We start from the raw sequence: 19,479 nt of genomic DNA on the forward strand, positions 1-19,479 counted from the left end.
CCCTTTTAATGGGCTCCTCCCCCTAGTGGGCGTTGTCATGTTTCATATTACAAAATTGATTTTAGTTATTTTATAATCAAACTTTTTCTAATCTTGACAAAACGCATATCTTTGGAAAGCTCTGAGACTGGTTCCATATTTGGTGAATGTTTTGTGATAGAAGTGATATTTTGACAGAAATGTATTAATTTGTTACAGGAGAATGTATCAAAAACATTCAGTGGAATGAGGATGTCACCTGGTGGCTATTGTTTTTTACAACGCCTTAACAAAATCTCATGGGAACTTCAATTTTTGTGATATAGACTAGTGTCTGTGAATATTAAACCTCAAAAAGACTATTTAAACATGAATCCTGCACGCCTGTGTGACTCTGAAATGAATGATGTGGAAGCGCAGTTTCATTTACCTCACACCGCCTCACACAAACTCGCGCGGGGGCGCATGCATGCTGAAGCACATGCGACGCACGCAGTGTTTTCGTCCTCTGTCGCCTCACTATATGAACGCATGAATTCATCTCCAGAGCTGCTCTGAAAGTCACTTAATTATCATTTAACCGCTTCGTTTGAGAAAACTACAGTCATAAACACAGAGAAACTCAAGGCTCTAGGCAAAATAAAAGTTAACTTGACAGAAACATATTACTGTTGTACAGTAGAATTTAGATAAATTAATTTAACAATAAATTATTAAAATATATTTTAAACAATAATCTCAGTGTTTCTTCCATGTTTTAATTTTAACAGTAAAGCTCAGTTGTGCAGCACATTGTTTGACAAAAAAGTTTAATTTCATGATTATGAAATTTGATTGCCAGAAAAATTTAAGTACACAACAGAACTTCTGAAAAAAGAAAATCATAAAAATATATTTTTTAAATTAATAAATATTGTTGTTTTTAAGAATTCAATTAATTAGACATGCTTTTTGATTATTAAAATGGAATTAAACCATTAAAATGGAATCCATTTGGTAAAATCCATTTGGCCAAATGGAATGGAATTTGGTAAAAAAAATAAATTTGAGGGGAAATAATAAAACGTTTATCATAGGGCCCTAAAATTTTTATTTTTTTTGTTAAACTTTTATTAAATTGTTGGTAAATTGGACAAGATTCATTATTTCAATTAATTATACATGCTTTTTGATTACTAAAATTTAATTTAACCATTAAAATGGAGTTAAAAAATAAATAAAACGGGGAAAAAAAACGGAATCCAGAAAAAATAAAATGGGAAAGACGGAATTTGAGAAAAAATTAAATGGAATTTGGGAAAAAATAAAATGGATTTCATAGGGCCCTACTATAACTTTTTTCGTCTATTTTTTTTTTATTTTTTTTTTTTTTGAAGTGCTTTCACATATGTAATAATCTACTGAGTGTCTTTTTAAAGGATTAGTTAACTTCAGAATTCATTTCCTAATAATTTACTCACCCCCATGTCATCCAAGATGTTTAAGTCTTTCAATCTTCAATCAGAAATCATGGTTTTTGAGGAGACATTGATTCCAGGATTTTTCTCCATATAGTGGACTTCAACGGCTACCAACGGGTTGAAGGTCCAAATTGTAGTTTCAGTGCAGCTTCAAAGGGCTCTACACAATCCCAGCTGAGGAATAATTATTTAAAAAAATAATAATAATTATTTACTTTTTAACCACAAATGTTCGTCATGCACTAGCTCTGCGATTCGCCATGCAGGACATAATCATGTTGGGAAGGTCATGAAATAAACGAATCCTTTAAAAAAAGATGAAGCTTAGGTCTGTACTACAAAGCATTCACGAATTACAACCCTTTAAGTTCAGATGCATTTTTGTGTCAATGCTCAAAAAGGGCGGTGACACTTATGTGGTGTTTATTTTCTCCATTCATTTCATCTGTCTTTTCCTAAAGCCTTTCTTCTTTAAATCTGTCACTTTTTATGTTTCTCTCAGGGAGCCCAGGACCCAAAGGTTCCCCTGGCCCCCCAGGACAGATGGGGCCACAAGGTTTGCCTGGTCCCAGAGGCAACATGGGGCCTATTGGGCCCTCACCGGACCTGTCTCATATTAAACAGGGACGACGTGGCCCAATGGTACGTATCAATCCTCATATGTAACCTGGCTACGTTCACACTGCATTTATAAGGTGATGTGCCACTGGAGCCAGTGAATTTCAGAAAGAGCAACATTTTTCTTGTGCAGTTTTTCTTGTATAGAGCTGTAATCATAATATAACAGCTCAATGTCCTTCAACTGACTAACTTCACTGCTATCTTCCATATTCACTGAGTGACCAAACGACTGCCAGTATGAAAAATCTGTGAAGTGGCTTGCATCAGTGCAGAATTGTGATGAATGTTGGCCTAGAGTGACGTAAAAGTCGTGTGAATTTCAATATTAAAAGGTTGCACTGCAAAACACATATCTGGTTTTGGTCCACGTATGGAAGTGGCCCAAATCAGAATCGAAAAGATCAGATTCCATGTGGTTTGTGCTGTTCACAGTGTTTTTGGGGGGGAGAAACAGATCTGGGCCACTTTTGCCTACAGTCTGAAGGTAACCCTAGAAACCTCACAAACAATGTATTATCGGCTGTAATTTAATTAGTATCCTAAAGTGTCTGACTTAAGGACTAATGTGCACTAGTTCATTTTACTGCATCTATAATCATAATAATTTGTCTAGCATAAGCACACAATCTGATTGCACTACTCTATTTAATCTTGATGTTCCTTAATGCTGTCTGTATTGCTTAGCACACAGGGCAATGGTGTTGTTTTCCATTTGTCTCTGCCTCACCATTAAGCTCTATTAAGATAACGTGGTTTGGCTCAGCATCTATTTTGTGACATCCGGGTGGCCTGTGGCTTACATTCTTGAGCTTGAGTCTAGTTGGGTGTCCACATTTATTATGACTAGCTAAAGGATGTACTAAAGCAAGTTCAAGGAATTTATTCAGGGGTGCTCAATCCTTCTCATGGACATCTACTTTCCTACTGAGGTTTAGTACTAGCCCTCCTTTAAACACACAGACCTGTCATTGTTAAAGGGTTCATTAGGGGTCATTAATTAATCAGCCTCACAAAAAAATAATGACTTTATTCATTAGTGCTGCAATGTGTTTACTACGTCAACAGCATAGGACAGGGATGGACAACTCCGGTCCTGGAGGGCCAGTATCCAGCAGAGTTTAGCTTCAACCCTAATCAAACACACCTGAACCAGCTAATCAAGGTCTTTAGGATTAGTAGAAAGTTATAGGCAAGTGAGTTTTTATCAGGGATGGAGATAAACTCTGCAGGACACTGGCCCTCCAGGACCGGAGTTGTCCATCCCTGGCATAGGAGAATGACAGGGAAGAGAAGAAATTGTTCAATAAAGTCATTATTTAGTTTTTTTTGCGCACAAAAAGTATTCTCGTCGCTTCATAACATTAAGGTTGAACCACTGCAGTCACGTTGACTATTTTAACAGTGTCTTTACTACTTTTCTGAAAATGTTTTTTAAATTGCTGTCTATGGAGGGGTCAGAGAGCTCTCGTATTTCATCAAAAATGAACTACCCCTTTAAATAAATCCTTGAGAACTTAAGGAAAGGCTTGTTTACACCTGAAGAAGCTAAATGACATGAAAGTAAACAATATTTGCGAAATATTTATTTTCCCTTGCAACAGTCGCCTCACGAAAAGTGTAAATAAAGTGTCTAATGTGTGGGGACGGCTTTATTGTCCCAATAAGGCTAAATTAATTTAATAATTTTAATAAATATAATCATTTACACTATGTTATTCTTGCATACTGTTTAATGTACATCAACACTGAGGTGCAAACAGTATCTGCCACTATTTATAAGTACAAATAGCATCTAACTACTATTTACACTTATTGCAAAGAAGATACTGCTATTTTTACATAGTCTATATAGAATCTATCACTATTTTCACTTAGTGTAAACAGCCGCTGCTTAATAATAATAGTAGTAAAGTAGTAATAATAATTTATGTTGTATATTACTTAAGGCGAGACACCCCAGGTGAATAGGGTAAAAAAATTAACTAATAGATATCACCATACTACCCCATGTGATTGATTACATTAAAATTGCAAACATTTTTTGTATTACAAGTTTTCTAAAATGTTATGTTTAAATATGCAAATGAGGCATTATCTAATTAAATATGCGCTAATTTGCATACATTTCTAGAACAAAAATCGGAATATTGGATGACGTCAGGTTCAAAATTCTCATTTAATTTTTTGGACATATTAAATTCAAAAGTTTTTACAGAGGAAATTTTGGATATCTCTTTTTATCACTCCATAAATCAGAAAATACTATCAACAGCCAGAAAAAAAATATTTTCACAATTTTTTTAGGAATAAAATGTTGTATAAAATCAGGCAAATTATATATCAACAAATCCCTCTGTAAAAACCTTCAGAATATAGATAGGAATAAAACTGTTTGACCAAACAAAAAAGTTTGGTGTCTGTAAGTTCTGCTAAAGTGGAGACTCAGAGCAGGAGAAAAAACTCATTTTGAGAAAATGGCCTTTAAAGATATTTACTGTAATTGAAATCTATAGATGCAAATAGATAAAGATAAAGTGCTATAAAATATACACTTAAAGGTGTATTTTGGATGTTTTCTTTCCACCAGTCTGAAAAAACACTTTATGAAAAGCCAAAAAGTACAAAATTTCAAAATTGACAGGTGCCTGAAAAAACAGTGTTTATGCCTGTAGTGTCTCCCCTTAATATAATATATAAATATAATCAGTGTTATTTTAGTATTATTTATGTACTATTGTAGTATTGGATTTTTTTAATTAGCTTTTATTTTTCTGTTTTAGTTTAACTTAAACTTATTTTAGTTAGTTGCCAAGGCAAGATTTCTAATTCTAAAACTGTTCTAATTTTAAAGTTTTTCATCTAATATTGACATTTTGTTTTTTTAATTTATATTTCAGCTTTGTTTCAACAGCCAAAAATATTTTTAAAAGTTCTATGAATCATATCATATATCATATACAAACTAGCACTGACTAAGATAAACCAATCTGGAACACCAAGAAATTCATTCATAGTAGGTCTAGACTAGTTTTTTGCTAAACCTATTAACAGAGATATTTTTCTCTCTTCTTTGGGGGGGAAGGGGTCTGTGTTTCAGCATTCAAACAGTTAAAGTTGGAGTTCATAGAGATGCATTTTTGTGTTTGAAATCATGTGACGCATGTTCTTAGAGCTGCAATTCTTGACTTGGTGGGATCAGGCATTTAGACATAACCTCTGCTGGAAGTTAGGCATCCAGGATTAGGATTCGGAACCCCTGGAGTAAAGATTATAAACATCACATTACCATTACATTCTTAAGATGCTGAGTAACTTCCTAATTGCTAGTTGTACTTGATCCTAATTTCTTCATTTTTCACTTTTAGCATTTGTAGATTTATTGAACCAAGCTTCATTTTAGACACAGCATGATGGTGTTATAGCTCTGTGGGTGCTGTCGACGGTGACACTCTTTACACTTCCTGTTACAGACTGTTAACCCTCATTACTCTTTCACACATTCTTCCACAGACTGACGGACATAATGAATTATCATCACACACACACACACACACACTTTTTCACACTTAAATTACAAATGCTGTGAATCACAGCAGGCTTTCTAATGTTAACCTTTTCAGCCGTATCATCACTTTGCGGCATGTGTGTATCTAGCCTCTGGAGACAATGTCTTAAGTTCGTGACCGCGAATATTTGTAGATCTACTGAGCAATTCGGTATGTTGTTGACATGGAAATGTCACTGAATGTTTTCTTTGTACACTTAAGATGCATTTGTAGTTGAAATATTTTTACTCTAAGGTCATGAACTCTGAGTAAATCTGTAATGGCTGGTCTCATTTGGGACATAATCAGATTTGAGCTCTCGTAGCCATGGAATTCTATGTTTTTGGATGCAGTTCCACTTCATGTTTGCTTTTACGGGAGGCTCTTAATAGTTTCAACAGCCTTGTAAGACTGAAACTGGATCAGCAGGTGCAGGATCTGTTTTGTTTTTGCACTAAAATCATTTTAAAAGACTTTGGACTTCCATTGTATGTGGTGTTGAATTTTGGACCAATGAGATTGCAACAAAATATCCTGGTTTTCACTATTGAATCTGCTTGAGACCAATCTAGATTTACATGGAAGAGATTGTGTGTGACTTTATCACACTATTACACTGCAAGTCCTAATGGCCAGATCTAATATTTTGACACATACCCGTTTTTATGTCCTGACCATTTACATTCTCTTAAGGCATTACCGACTGTGTTTACATTTAATACCGCGCCAAGACACACTTTACTTTGACATGAAGTAATATTTAATTTTTTTCTTGTTAATCACTGTGCCATTATCAAACCGACCCTGCCAAAACAATTATATACACAGTCCAAATTTCAAAACATTGCTTTGCAGTAACATACCATTATTCATTCAAAAGAATATTGTTAGAATACAAATCAACTACATTGTATATACTTTATGTGAGTGGTGGTTGCTCATGCATACAGATACCAAAATGATGAGTGGTTGCCAGGGTGTTGCTATGCAAATTCTGCATTGTTGAGCAAATATGATGTTTATACAGTTACGTTTTGTTGTTTGCATGTATGCAATAATATCTGTGCCAGATATCAAAGAAAAAAAAACACAATTGACTGATATATGTAAATATATTCTTGAATTATAGATTTATCTTATTTAATTATTTTAATATTGATTTTATTTTTAATAAATATGTAATATATGATAAATATTATATTACATTTATTATATAACTATAGTTTAAGTACATATATCAATATTTTATTTAGTTTAAATTGTAATTTAACTTAATTTATTTAAATTAAAACCACATCCATACTTTTTCTGTCACTTTGACACTTCATATGTCCCTACTTTATTTAACTTAAGCAAAAAGTAAAATAAAATATAAATATATTTAGTAATGTATAACATTAATGTAATAATTAAAATTAATATTAAAATAATTAACTATTTGCATGTATTTTTATTCATTTATTTATTTTTAATCTAAATTAATGCATGTATATTATAAATCTATATATATATATATATATATATATATATATATATATATATATAACAGTAATATTATACATTAATGTATAATGTATATTATATAATAAAATGTTATATAAATATATTAATATTTAATTTAAAATTTGATTTCATTTTTAATTTAAAAAAGTAGCTTTAAGTTAAGATGTTACAGATGTTAGCTCCAATAAAGCAGCAGATTTTCAACTGTCTGGATCATGCTATCGACTCATGCCTAGCTGGGTCACCTCCGCCTGGGCTAGCGTTTGAACACGTGTCCCCTAAACCCTCTGACCTTCAGCTGGCCGACCTCTGACTCTCTGAAGGGGGGCGTCTTTGCAGGTGGGGTGGAAACTAGGACTGGTAACAGGAATCACTTTCATCCTTTTTTTTTTTTTTAAATTCCCTTTTGTTCTTGTCTGTCCTCCTTAATCAAATTTGATCCCCCATACTTTTTGATAGTTGGTTGATATATTTCTGACCAAAAAAAGCTGGTTGTGTGCCAAGCCTTTCGTAGTTTCCTAGTACATTTTTCAATGTGCCAAAACACAACATACATCCTACCACTGGATGTTGACAAATGATAATGGCAATAACAGAGAAAAGGCTGACTGCGTTACTGCACATGGGTTGCTTTCTTTGGCCCGTGTGCTTCTCGAGGCCGACTGTTAACCCGTCCGATAGAGTCGACCTTTTGCTTTTAATGCATTGGACCACATCACTAAAGCACGAGTCGTCAATGAAGAAAAATACTGCTGAAGTTGTGTAATAATTTATGAATCCTAGATGTAGAAACATGAGCCCTTCATTGCTCTGGAGTCATAGCTCATAACATGAATTTAGTTTGAGATTGTTCAAAGTTGCTTTTGTTTTATTTGATAAATGAGAAGTAATGCAATTTGGAACAGTGTACTTGGAAATGCTGTTTAAGCAGCTGTCATCACTTGTGTCTGTGTGGGATCATGTTGTGTGTTACATGTGCATAAATATAAGTCAGAGACCTTACACGTGTATTCACGGGACTCACCTGTCTGTCACAACATCCGTGAACGCACGTATTCTATGTCTTTACTAAAGAACTGTTGACGTTGCCACTGGCCCAGAAACAGCTCTCTCTAATCACCCGCGCATCACCCCAGAATTCAATGCAGTATTTTTAGGTCAATGAATCATGTTTTCCATTCTGCTACAAATGTGGCTCAGATCTGCCCTAGAGATCTTGACATGATTTGATGTGTGAAAATATTTGAGAGTTGAATGAACAGGACCATCAAATCTATAATTTGGTGAATCTAAATATGTCTTTCTTGGATTGCAGAGACTCCTTACTTTGGCCTTTTAACAGTCAAATGGGTTTGTTCAGATAAAAAGCTATTTTATGATGACTTGAACTTTTTTATGAAGACTTTTAAATGGGTCCTTGATTATGATTTCACTTTTTTAACTTTAGTTAGTGTGTAATGTTGCTGTTAGAGCATAAACAACATCTGCAAAGTTACAACGCTTAAAGTTCAATGCAAAGGGAGATGTTTTCCTTTTTTGCTTTTTAAGGACTACAACAAACGGTTGGTAAGGGACTACAACAAGCTTCTTCCCGGGTTGGTGACGTCACAAACCCCAAAATTTATATAAACCCTGCCCCCGAGAACATGCATCAAAGGGGGCGAAGCCATGTTGGGCTGCTTTAGAGAAGAGGTAGAGTTGTTGTAGTAGAGTTTTGTTGCCATGCCGTCATTTTACGCCGGACTGCTTCAAAAACGAGGGCCAATTCAACGCTGGATTTGCACAAAAGTTTAACATGATGGCACATGCTAGTCGATGAGTTGAATCAACTCCACAGCAACTATATAAATTTACTCAGTGTCTGACTCCGGTTTGAACAATGTAAGGCTGAACACCGTTACTGACAATCCTCATTTTGGCTGCGTGAGATTCTCCAGCTTTGTTGTTGTTGAGCAACTGAAGCATGAGCTGTTAAAGCTCCGCCCTCTTTTGGAAAGGGGGCTGGGAGCAGCAGCTCATTTGCATTTAAAGGAACACACAAAAACAGAGTGTTTACACAGACACGCTGCTGTGAACATGTAAGATATGCTGTTGCTGCTGCATAAACAGACATACATAAATCCTGTAGCAGATCTAGGCAGGTGGAGCTGGGGAAGGTGAAGGGTTTCAAAGGAACTCTGATAGCACACTGCATGTCTAGCTTACAGCAAACAATGAACCAGACTATCTAAATGTTGAGCAGGCAATCTCATTGGCTACTGGATCAGCAGAGGCCAATCAGCTTGTGCCATGCGGTAATGATGTGACTGCTTGCCGATTGCACTGAACTAGATATTTCAATCTCCTGGAGTAGTTTTAGCGTGTTATTGAATATGGCCATGGTAATGTTTTTGGTCTTGGCAGACTATATCTGCTATGCTGTTATACATTTATTGAAAAATAAAACTATATGCTATTTATGAAAATCTAATTTTTTTAAATATATATATGTGGTTGTGTGTTTAATCAAAATGTTTTGTGTGTGTGTAGGGTCCTCCCGGGGCTCCAGGCAGAGATGGCATAAAGGTACGGTATGTTTTCTATCTATCCTTATCTCTGTCCACCACTTTTCAAAGACATGGCCATGGGCTATTTTCAGTCTGTGGAATGCAAATATTTGGAAAAACAGGATAAAGATGTTTGAGATCAATGGTGACCAATCACTAATGAAATAAACTCTTGGATGGCGTTGGGTCAATGAACAAAGACCAAAAATATGACATCATTGATGGCGTGACGAATTACAGATATTTCAGAATGTCAAAACATGATTATTATGGCCTTGAAATGGCAAATATGATTAGTCAAAATATTGAGTATAATTACACTGAGGGATTTCACAATACACCACAGATAATCATGGTATGTAAAAGCTTTGTTATCATATTTCTTTTTATCATTTAATTTTATACTAATACTAATACTCATTTTATACTGTTTGTGAACTACAGATTTATTAAAGGTGCCAGCACATCTAAATCAAGCATATTACAGTACTGCCATTTACTCTTAAGCCTAACCGCTATTGTGACTGTGATATGCTAGCTCATGGTCTACAAACAATATTAATAACAAGCACAATAGTAAAAATGGGCTGTTTTGCCAACAATTATATCAAATTATGAAACTGAATTACAAGGTTGTTCATGTTACAGTATAATTGAGGTAGGTCACTTAAAGCCATCAATGCAAGGCTTGGAGAGTGGTTTATAGACAAACTTTCCATTAAAAACCACTGAAAATAACTCAGAATTCAGTCAGAAAGAGTTTAATTCTCTACAATTACACAAATACATGAGCAAATGCTTGTTCAAAACATTGCAAGCACGTTTCCGTTGTACATATGTAATGTGCATTTTTGCGTAACTGTGGTGATAAACTGTAATTTGCCTTCAAATGTCTTTGCCATTGAACAGGATACTATTATTCAGGTACCTAGCTTTAAATATGTCAACAGTTTAAGTAACTTAAACCAGACTGATTGTCCCACCATGACTGTAATTGATCTACAAGAGAAAACTGTTGCACACTCTAAAGTAACACTGGTTTTGCACATCCCTTTCGCATTATGAACAGTAATATTGTTTAATATTATTACAATTTAAATGTTTCAATGTTGCTTAATATTTTTGTGGAAAATGTAATACACTACCATTCAAAAGTGACAGTAAAGACATTTATAATGTTAAAAAAGATTTCTATTTTAAATAAATGTTCATCTAAATCTATTCATCTAAGCATCCTAAAAAATTTATCAAGGTTTCCACAAAATATTAAGCAGCACAACTATAAAAAAAAACAAAACAAAAAAAAAACATTTCTTGAGCAGCAAATCAGCATATATTATATCACATATAAACATATAATAATAATAATAATTCACAATATTACAGTTTTACTATATTTTTAATCAAACAAAATGAAGCCTTGTTGAGCATAAGAGACTTCTTTCAAAAACATTAAAAAAAAAATCATAATTATTCCAAACTTTTGACCGGTAGTGTGTATATATAGAGTATGTTTCAGGCCTTAGGTGAACTGCTACATAAGCACGCTTTTCCTTTTTGTTTGTTTTCCAACATGTGTGTGTGGAGAGGTTCAAGGTTGATCCACGTATAGTGTGTGTGTGTGTTTAGTGTTTTTTTTTTAATGGTTTTGTACTCACAAATCAAAAACATCTGGGCCGCTTACTACCTCTACGTGAACCCTGACCCTACATAATCCCCACAGAGGGGTCAATATCTCACAACGTCTGTCTGTGTGGTACCTACTGCCATACCTCACCCCAAATGAGCTATAGACCAGCTTTAAATGGTGCGCAGAAATAGTGCTAAGATAACATTTATTTACTCTGATGTTGAATAAACCCATTGCTGTCTTTTGGTTTCATATACCAGCCAAATTGCATTGTGTAGTGATTCATTTGCTGGCTTTTGAGATGCTGAACGATGGAGTAAAGACTTTGACTAGCGATGGCTTGTTTTCTCACGTGTGATCGTGTTACTGAGAGATAGCGGGCAATAACTGTCCCGTTGGACTTCTCATGGCTTCTTTACTGTAATCCTGCTAACCCAAATATTTGTTTGGTTTCTCTAGGGAGAGAGAGGGGTTCCTGGCCCTTCCGGACCTCCAGTAAGAGCTTCTTATCATGGCACTTTCTCTCATGGTTCTTATGTCTGAAATATATTTGTCTGTGGTAGCCTCTCTCACTCTTACCTTTGATCAGTTTTCATATGTCTATCTGCTGTTTCTCTCTCTCAAAGTACTAAAACAGACATCCTGGTATGATTATCCACAAAATCAGGTCTAGAAGATTTATTTATCTTAAAGGTTCCCTAGAACCAGTTTTTACAAGATGTAATATAAGTCTAAGGTGTCTCCTGAATGTGTCTGTGAAGTTTCAGCTCAGAATACCCCATAGATTTTTTTTAATTAATTTTTTTAACTGCCTATTTTGGGGCATCATTAACTATGCACCGATTCAGGCTGCAGCCCCTTTAAATCTCGCGCTCCCCGCCCCCCGAGCTCTCGACTACAATACAGTGTATTTACAAAGTTCACACAGCTAATATAACCCTCAAATGGATCTTTACAAGATGTTCGTCATGCATGATGCATGCATGCTTTGGGTCATGTGAGTATAGTATTTATTTGGATGTTTACATTTGATTCTGAATGAGTTTGAGGCTATGCTCCGTGGCTAAAGCTAACATTACACACTGTTGGAGAGATTTATAAAGAATGAAGTTGTGTTTATGAATTATACAGACTGCAAGTGTTTAATAATGAAAATAACGTCTCTTGTCTCCGTGAATACAGTAAGAAACGATGGTAACTTTAACCACATTTAACAGTACATTAGCAACATGCTAACAAAACATTTAGAAAGACAATTTACAAATATCACTAAAAATAACATGTTATCATGGATCATGTCAGTTATTATTGCTCCATCTGCCATTTTTCGCTATTGTCCTTGCTTGCTTACCTAGTCTGATGATATTTTTTTCTACCTATATGTATTCGCAGTTGCTTTCTTGCATTTGAAATTATGTATGTGAATATTTTGCTATTATAAAATAATGCATGCAAAATCACTGAAAATAAGTGAACAAACATATTGCCCATTTTGCTTTTACCCCATCTATCTATCTATCTATCTATCTATCTATCTATCTATCTATCTATCTATCTATCTATCTATCTATCTATCTATCTATCTATCTATCTATCTATCTATCTATCTATCTGTCTGTCTGTCTGTCTGTCTGTCTGTCTGTCTATTTATCTGTCTCTGTCTATCTGTCTGTCTGTCTGTCTATAACATTGGTAACATGAAGCTGAACTGATGGTAGTGTAGACAGTTGCAATCTGCTATGGTGCAACATCGGACACTTCCAGTGTACACAGTGTTTAAAGAAGAATAAAAAATGTAAAGTTACTGTAAATCATGTTCACATGAATTCTCATTCTTATAAACTGACTCCTGTGTTTTTGAAGTGTCCAAGCTCCATAGGAATGGAGGAACAGTTCACTAAATGAGACATACAGAAAGACAGACAGTGTGTTGAAAATGTGAAAATGCCCATTTCAAGTAATCCTGATGTTTTGGGACAAGTCTTACTCCAGCGATGAGGTATTTTATGTGATGATGAGTGTGTTTGCGTTTTCAGGGCCCACCAGGATCCTTTGACTTCCTGTTACTCATGATGGCTGACATTCGTAATGACATCGCAGAGTTGCAGAACAAAGTGTTCAGTAGACCGTTGCACTCCTCAGGAGAGGACTTCCCATCTGCCCCAGACCATTGGAGGGATTCTCAGGAAAGCCTGGACTTCGGCTCCGGAGAAGACTACAAACCCCAGAGCCCCCCGAAGAGCACCAGAAAGAGGAAATTGCCCCGGACCTTAAACAATCCTGGTTGGCCAATTTGAGACTGTCCTCGGCTCGAACAGAGCCAGAACTGAAAGAAATAACTGATTAAAGAGAGAATGAGTTGTGTAAATATCACAGAATGACTGCTATTTAACTGTATACTCGCTGAAAAAAAGACTGAATGTATTTCATTGTATGAAATTTCTATTTTTATAACATAAAGGATGTACATTTTTGTAATTTGGGCATTTTGATTGCGTCATTTGTCTACCAAATAACTAAAAGGTGACATATACCATGGTTCTTGAGTGGTCGGATTCACTGAACGTTAAGACTGACATTTTTGTTAACAGCTTAAAAAAAAAATGTTTTGAAAATTTTGTAGTTCCAAAAATATGTTTGTTTTTTTTTTAAGATTGTTTTAAGTTCACACTTAAGAAGAATCTCTTAAAATAAATGTTTGTTTTGTTTTTTAATCATAGTGAGTTTTAAGTTCCGAAAAGGTAAGATGTTTATTCATAGAATTGTTTCCAATATTAAGCATTGCAAAACTATAGAACATGCAAAACACAACTGTTCAAAAGTTTGGAGCCAGTATTATTTGAAAGAAATTAAGACTTTTATTCAGTAAGGACACATTCAATTGGTCAAAAGAGCAGTAAATGTTTTTTTGTTGTTGTTTTTTTTTTCTATTTATTAACGAATCCTGAAAAAATATATCACTGTTTCCACAAAAATATTTAACTGCACAACTGTTTTCAACATTGATGATGATGATGATGATGATAAAAACAATAATAATAATCAGCATATTAGAATGATTTCTGAAGGATCATGTGACACTAAAGACTGGAGTAATGATGCTGACAATGGACTATATGCACGGGTTACTTCCTGGTTGTCGTTAAGCCAGCTCGAGCACTTCCGGTGAGCTGTTAGCTGTTCATTCTGTAGTCGTTGTACATCGACTCAAAACCATCTATTGTTGACTTTTTAATGTTGTATTTATATTTTAATGTAGTTATCACATTTACCTAATTTGCCAATAAACCAGTTTTATTGATTGCAATAAAGACGAAGCTATTGGGACTGTTTAAAAATGCCGTGTCTGTAATTAGGCACGCACACACATTATTCTCCAGCACTTCAAATGTTATTTTTAATGTGATGACCACAAACATTATTTGTTCATCCTTCTGAGATTGTCCCCGTTGTAAAACCGAACGTTTAAAAATATAGGAAATTTAACATTTGATAGAAAACACTTATCTAAAAATAAAAAAGACAGTAATTAGCATTTTAACCACCAGATGGCGGCAAAGTAGCATTTATTTGCGCACATATCAGCCATTTCCTCTAAACGTTTTTCACTTCGTTTTTGACTAAATATTAAACATTATAAAATAACTAGGTTTAAAATACATTTTGTCAATGTGAAGTATGAAATACTCACAAAATCTTATGAAAAACAATAACTTTTATTGTGAATTACACAGAAAGCGAGCACCGGGCTCTCCCTTTGTAATCACAGCAGCTGACAGTCAGTGCAGTGCAAGATCAATGATTTCAGCACACTTGTGAAAACACACATTTATTCAATTAATCTAACTAAAGTGCACAATAAATATTTAATTTTTGAAGCTTTTTTTCCACATAAAAGTGTGAAAACTAATGGTCGAATTGAATTTAGCCGAGGAGGAACATTGAGGTACGTCTTTATTTATTTATTTTTTATGCTGTCTTGCGTTTGAATAACTAAATTAATGCTATGCCACACTATTTAAGTGACTATATTCTGATTATAAACTAAGTATTACACTACCGATGCTCAACACACCAGCAAATGACATCTCACCGGAAGTTTTCGAGCTGGCTTAATATTAATGCGGAAGTTCTAAAGAACGCTCCGTGCATATAGTCCATTCAGCTTTGCCAACACAGGAATAAATTACATTAAAAAATGAAAACAGTTATTTTAAATTGTAATAATACTTCACAATATTACTGTTTTTACTGTATTTTTCATCAAATAAATCCAGCCTTGTTTTTTTTTTTAATGGTAGTGTATAACTACTGCAATATTTTACTTTTTATATCTTTTACTTGACCAAATTTGTGTGTTTATGTGCGCATCATTAACCCCTGTTATCATGATAATATCAGTAGGCCTACCACACACATTGTGGAATTTTATTTAGCTTCAATGAAAATGGCCAATGAAAACAAACGTTCTACATTCAGAACTCTGTCAGAGCCCAATTTAGAAGTTTCTTTGAGTTCACTCTTTTTCGTCACACTTCAAATCCAGGCCAACAGATCAACATTATGAAAACAGACGCTCGGTTCACACCCATGATTTCGCAATAATGGAAGCCAATCAGTGTGAGTTTTTATTTTGAGATTTTGCAGTGGGGCCAATAGCTCTGTTTTTCTCTGTCATTCTCAACTATAAAACACTTTGCCGTTTTCTCAACTCTTTGTTTTTCCCCTCACAGTTCATGAAGCGGATCACAGCTATGGAACGCCGTTGTCATTTGACCTTCTTGTACGCTCATTTATCTCTGAGGAAAACAAGATCATGGATAGTTGCTTCTGCATCTTCTGTAGGTTCTATTTTCCATAGGTGTTGACATGACTAAGGAACTCTGGGACAGGCTGTCTGTAAACACTCTGAGTGCCTTGTAAAACTGGAACACAAGGTCAAATAAAAGTGGTCCGAATACCGCTCCCTGTGGAATACCAGTGAGCTGTTGGTGCCTGTCACCCTGACCTTCCGTTTCCAGTGTGACAAATAAATCGGAGGTAATATCTAATATCTTTTTTTGATTTCTTGTTTAATTGGACTTCTAAGTTAAGACATTGCATTGTGGGATACAGTATTCACTGTTGTATTCTGTACATTTTGGTTGGATGCTATTTCAAAGAGAACCTTTCTCTTAATGTAAAATCTGTGATGTAACTGCTAATTCAGTGGTCAATTTTGAAGCTTGTAAATCAGTTCCAAACACGCTTGACTGACCTCATACCCACATTCCCACAGTCAGGCATCCGTCTGATTCTAACACTTTTTTTCCTCTCCTCATTTCATGGTTAAATTGTACTGATCCCTGTGAGAGCCGCTCAGTAATGGCCCGTGTAGGGAAGCTGTCTGAAGTAACCGGCCAACAACTGCGGCCAGTTCACCCTGTAGGCCAGTTATACAGACTTCATCAAAACATCGTTTCCAATGAGAAAAGAACAACTTAGCCTGTGAGTACTATGTGAAGGGAAAGACAATATTTTGGTTTGACCAGGAGAAAAGATTATTATGAAAGTTTGGAGACAGCTGGTTTAAGTTTACATTACTTTTTATTAAACAAGAAGAATTTTTTTTTATGGTACTTGATCTCCTTTGCAGTTTGTGAATGAAAAATAGATTCACATTACACAGTTTAATTGCAAAGAAATTCACATCAATATTTTCTATGCAATTTTGTCTTACAGTATATTTACAGATTTCATAATTTATGATTTAATGTATTGATGTAACTAGGCATTTTTATCTCCTTTGAGATGTATATAAACTTTTAATACTTAGCAATTACACATACACATAACATTTATTTAATAATAAATACAGAAAAAAAACAATATTGTGAAATATTATTACAGTTTAAAATTATGGTTTTCTATTTTGATATACTTTAAAATTTAATTTATTTCTGTGATGCAAAGCTGAATTTTCAGCATCATTACTCCAGTCTTCAGTGTCACATGATCCTTCAGAAATCATTCTAATATGCTCTAATATACTCAGTTATGATCAATATTGAAAACAGTTGTGTTACTTAATATATTTTGGGAACCTGTGATACTTTTTTCAGGATTCATTGATGAATAAAAGGTTAAAAAGAACAGCATTTATTCAAAATATAAATCTTTTATAACAATATAAATCTTTACTACCACTTTTTATCAATTTAACACATCCGTGCTGAATAAAAGTATTAATTTCTTTAAAAGAAAGAAAAAAAAATGACTGACCCCAAACTTTTGAACAGTAGTGTGTATTGTTACAAAAGATTTCTATTTTAAATAAATGCTGATATTTTTTTTTACTTTTTATTCATCAAAGAATCCTGAAAAAAGTATCACAGGTTATAAAATAATATTAAGCAGCACAACTGTTTCCAACATTGATAATAAATCAGCATATTAGAATGATTTCTGAAGGATCGTGTGACACTGAAGACTGGAGTAATGGTGCTGAAAATTCAGCTTTGCATCACAGGAATAAATTATATTTTAAAGTATATTAAACTAGAAAACCATCATTTTAAATTGTAATAATATTTCACAATATTATTGTTTTTTTTCTGTATTATGAAAAAAATGCAGCCTTAACATTAAAAATAGTAATGTTTCCAAACTTTTTACTGGTAATGTAAGACACAATGATAATCTAATACGAAAGGTTAAAAGTGAAAAGACAGTTTGATTTCTTTCTTATCTTTTTTTTTTTTTTTTTTTTGCCACTTAAATCATAAATTTAATCCTTAAGCCACATAATCACTCTCATATAATCATTAATGTGTTCTCATTGTGGAAGTATTGTATTTTATTTTATTTTTACCACTAGATGGCAGCAGTGTTGTACTCCAGTGCTGTAGCGCTGAATGCTGTGAGGTGGGTGTTGTCCACAAGATGGCGGCAGCAACAACACACAAACTCCAGACTTTGTCCCGTCGTGTGGTACAGCAAATGAGTATGACAAACCTTTAAATGAACATTGGTGAAAAGTTATCATTCTAATTTGTTGTGACACTGAGTAAAATTATCACTTAATTGTAAGACTGCACAGGTCACTGAATACTTTGTGTCTTCTTTTCCCGCCTCCTGATGAGATAATCGGGTAGAGCGTGTGGTAGGCCTAATAACAGAATGCCTTTTGCAAGTACTTCACTCAATCAATTAAATCAATTATCATCAATTAATAAGTGTCCTGAAATGTATGTATTGTAAATAGACAAGAGAGACAGCTTAAATTAGTGTTTATTGCCTGTCGTGCCACTTTTGTAATCACATTCAGTCAGACTGAACTATTTGTTTTCCTTGATTTACTTTAGGCTTGGATCATAAACAAAATAAGCCACAGACAACTTCTTTTATTTTTATATTTTACAGCTGGTGGTTACTTTGGATGGAGATGTAGCTGACATGAGCTCCAACTTTTCCATCTCACCCTGTTCATGATTGTTATTTGGCACAACGAAGCTCATTCAGGATTGCCTTGACATGCTTTCCGGGTGGCACAATCCCCAAAAATCAATCCATGTTCAGATCTGGTCCCAATTATCTTCTCTCAAAAGCCTGACACCCTTTCCATGTCTCTCTTTTGAAAGGTTTTGTGCCCCAGTTCCCCTGGCTGTAATTAAAGTTCATCCCTGTTTAGATCTGTTTCCACTGAAGTAAATATCCCAGTAATGATGAACCAGACTAAGGTACGGAAGATACGGAAGAGGATTAGGGCCAAGCAATAATAAAAAAATAAAACCATCTCGAGATTAAAGTTGTTAAATTTCGAGAAAAAAAGTCTAGATAAAATGTTGAGAATAAACTTGTTAAATTACGAGAAAAAACTTGTTAAATTTCGAGAAAAATGTTGAGATATAATGTTGAGAATAAACTCGCTAAATTACTAGAAAAAACTCATTTTATCTCGACTTTTTTCTCAAAATTTAACGATTTTTTTCTCCTAATTTAACAAGTTTATTCTCAACTTTAATCTCGAGATGGTTTTATTTTTTTATTATTGCTTGTCCCTAATCCTCTTCCATATTCTATTCAAACATTTAGGTTTAGTACATTTTTTTTCTTTTACAATATTAATAATTTTATTCGTTAAGGATGCATTAAAGGAGGGGGGGGGGGGGATGTATCACAATTTCCACAAAAATATGAAGCAGCACAACTGTTTT

The 19,479-nt window shown here is 34.3% G+C and overlaps 1 protein-coding gene across 3 annotated transcripts in view; it reads left to right on the top strand.

The window, feature by feature from the left end:
* ccbe1 (collagen and calcium binding EGF domains 1) overlaps positions 1-18,266 on the top strand; it is an 84,606-nt gene extending 66,340 nt beyond the window's left edge. The window contains exons 8-13 of one of the 3 annotated variants that reach the window (XM_067375975.1): positions 1,942-2,081; positions 9,638-9,673; positions 11,744-11,779; positions 13,321-15,904; positions 16,018-16,771; positions 18,141-18,266. In XM_067375975.1, coding sequence (XP_067232076.1) covers positions 1,942-2,081; positions 9,638-9,673; positions 11,744-11,779; positions 13,321-13,581 — 473 coding nt within the window. In that variant the 3' untranslated portion in view covers positions 13,582-15,904; positions 16,018-16,771; positions 18,141-18,266. Of the gene's footprint in view, positions 1-1,941; positions 2,082-9,637; positions 9,679-11,743; positions 11,780-13,320; positions 16,772-18,140 lie in introns of those variants that run through there. The other 2 variants (XM_067375974.1, XM_067375976.1) reach the window with 2 other exon arrangements.
* Positions 18,267-19,479: the final 1,213 nt, after the last annotated feature.

Source organism: Chanodichthys erythropterus, chromosome 22, assembly GCF_024489055.1.
Source record: "Chanodichthys erythropterus isolate Z2021 chromosome 22, ASM2448905v1, whole genome shotgun sequence".
NCBI lineage: Eukaryota > Metazoa > Chordata > Actinopteri > Cypriniformes > Xenocyprididae > Chanodichthys > Chanodichthys erythropterus.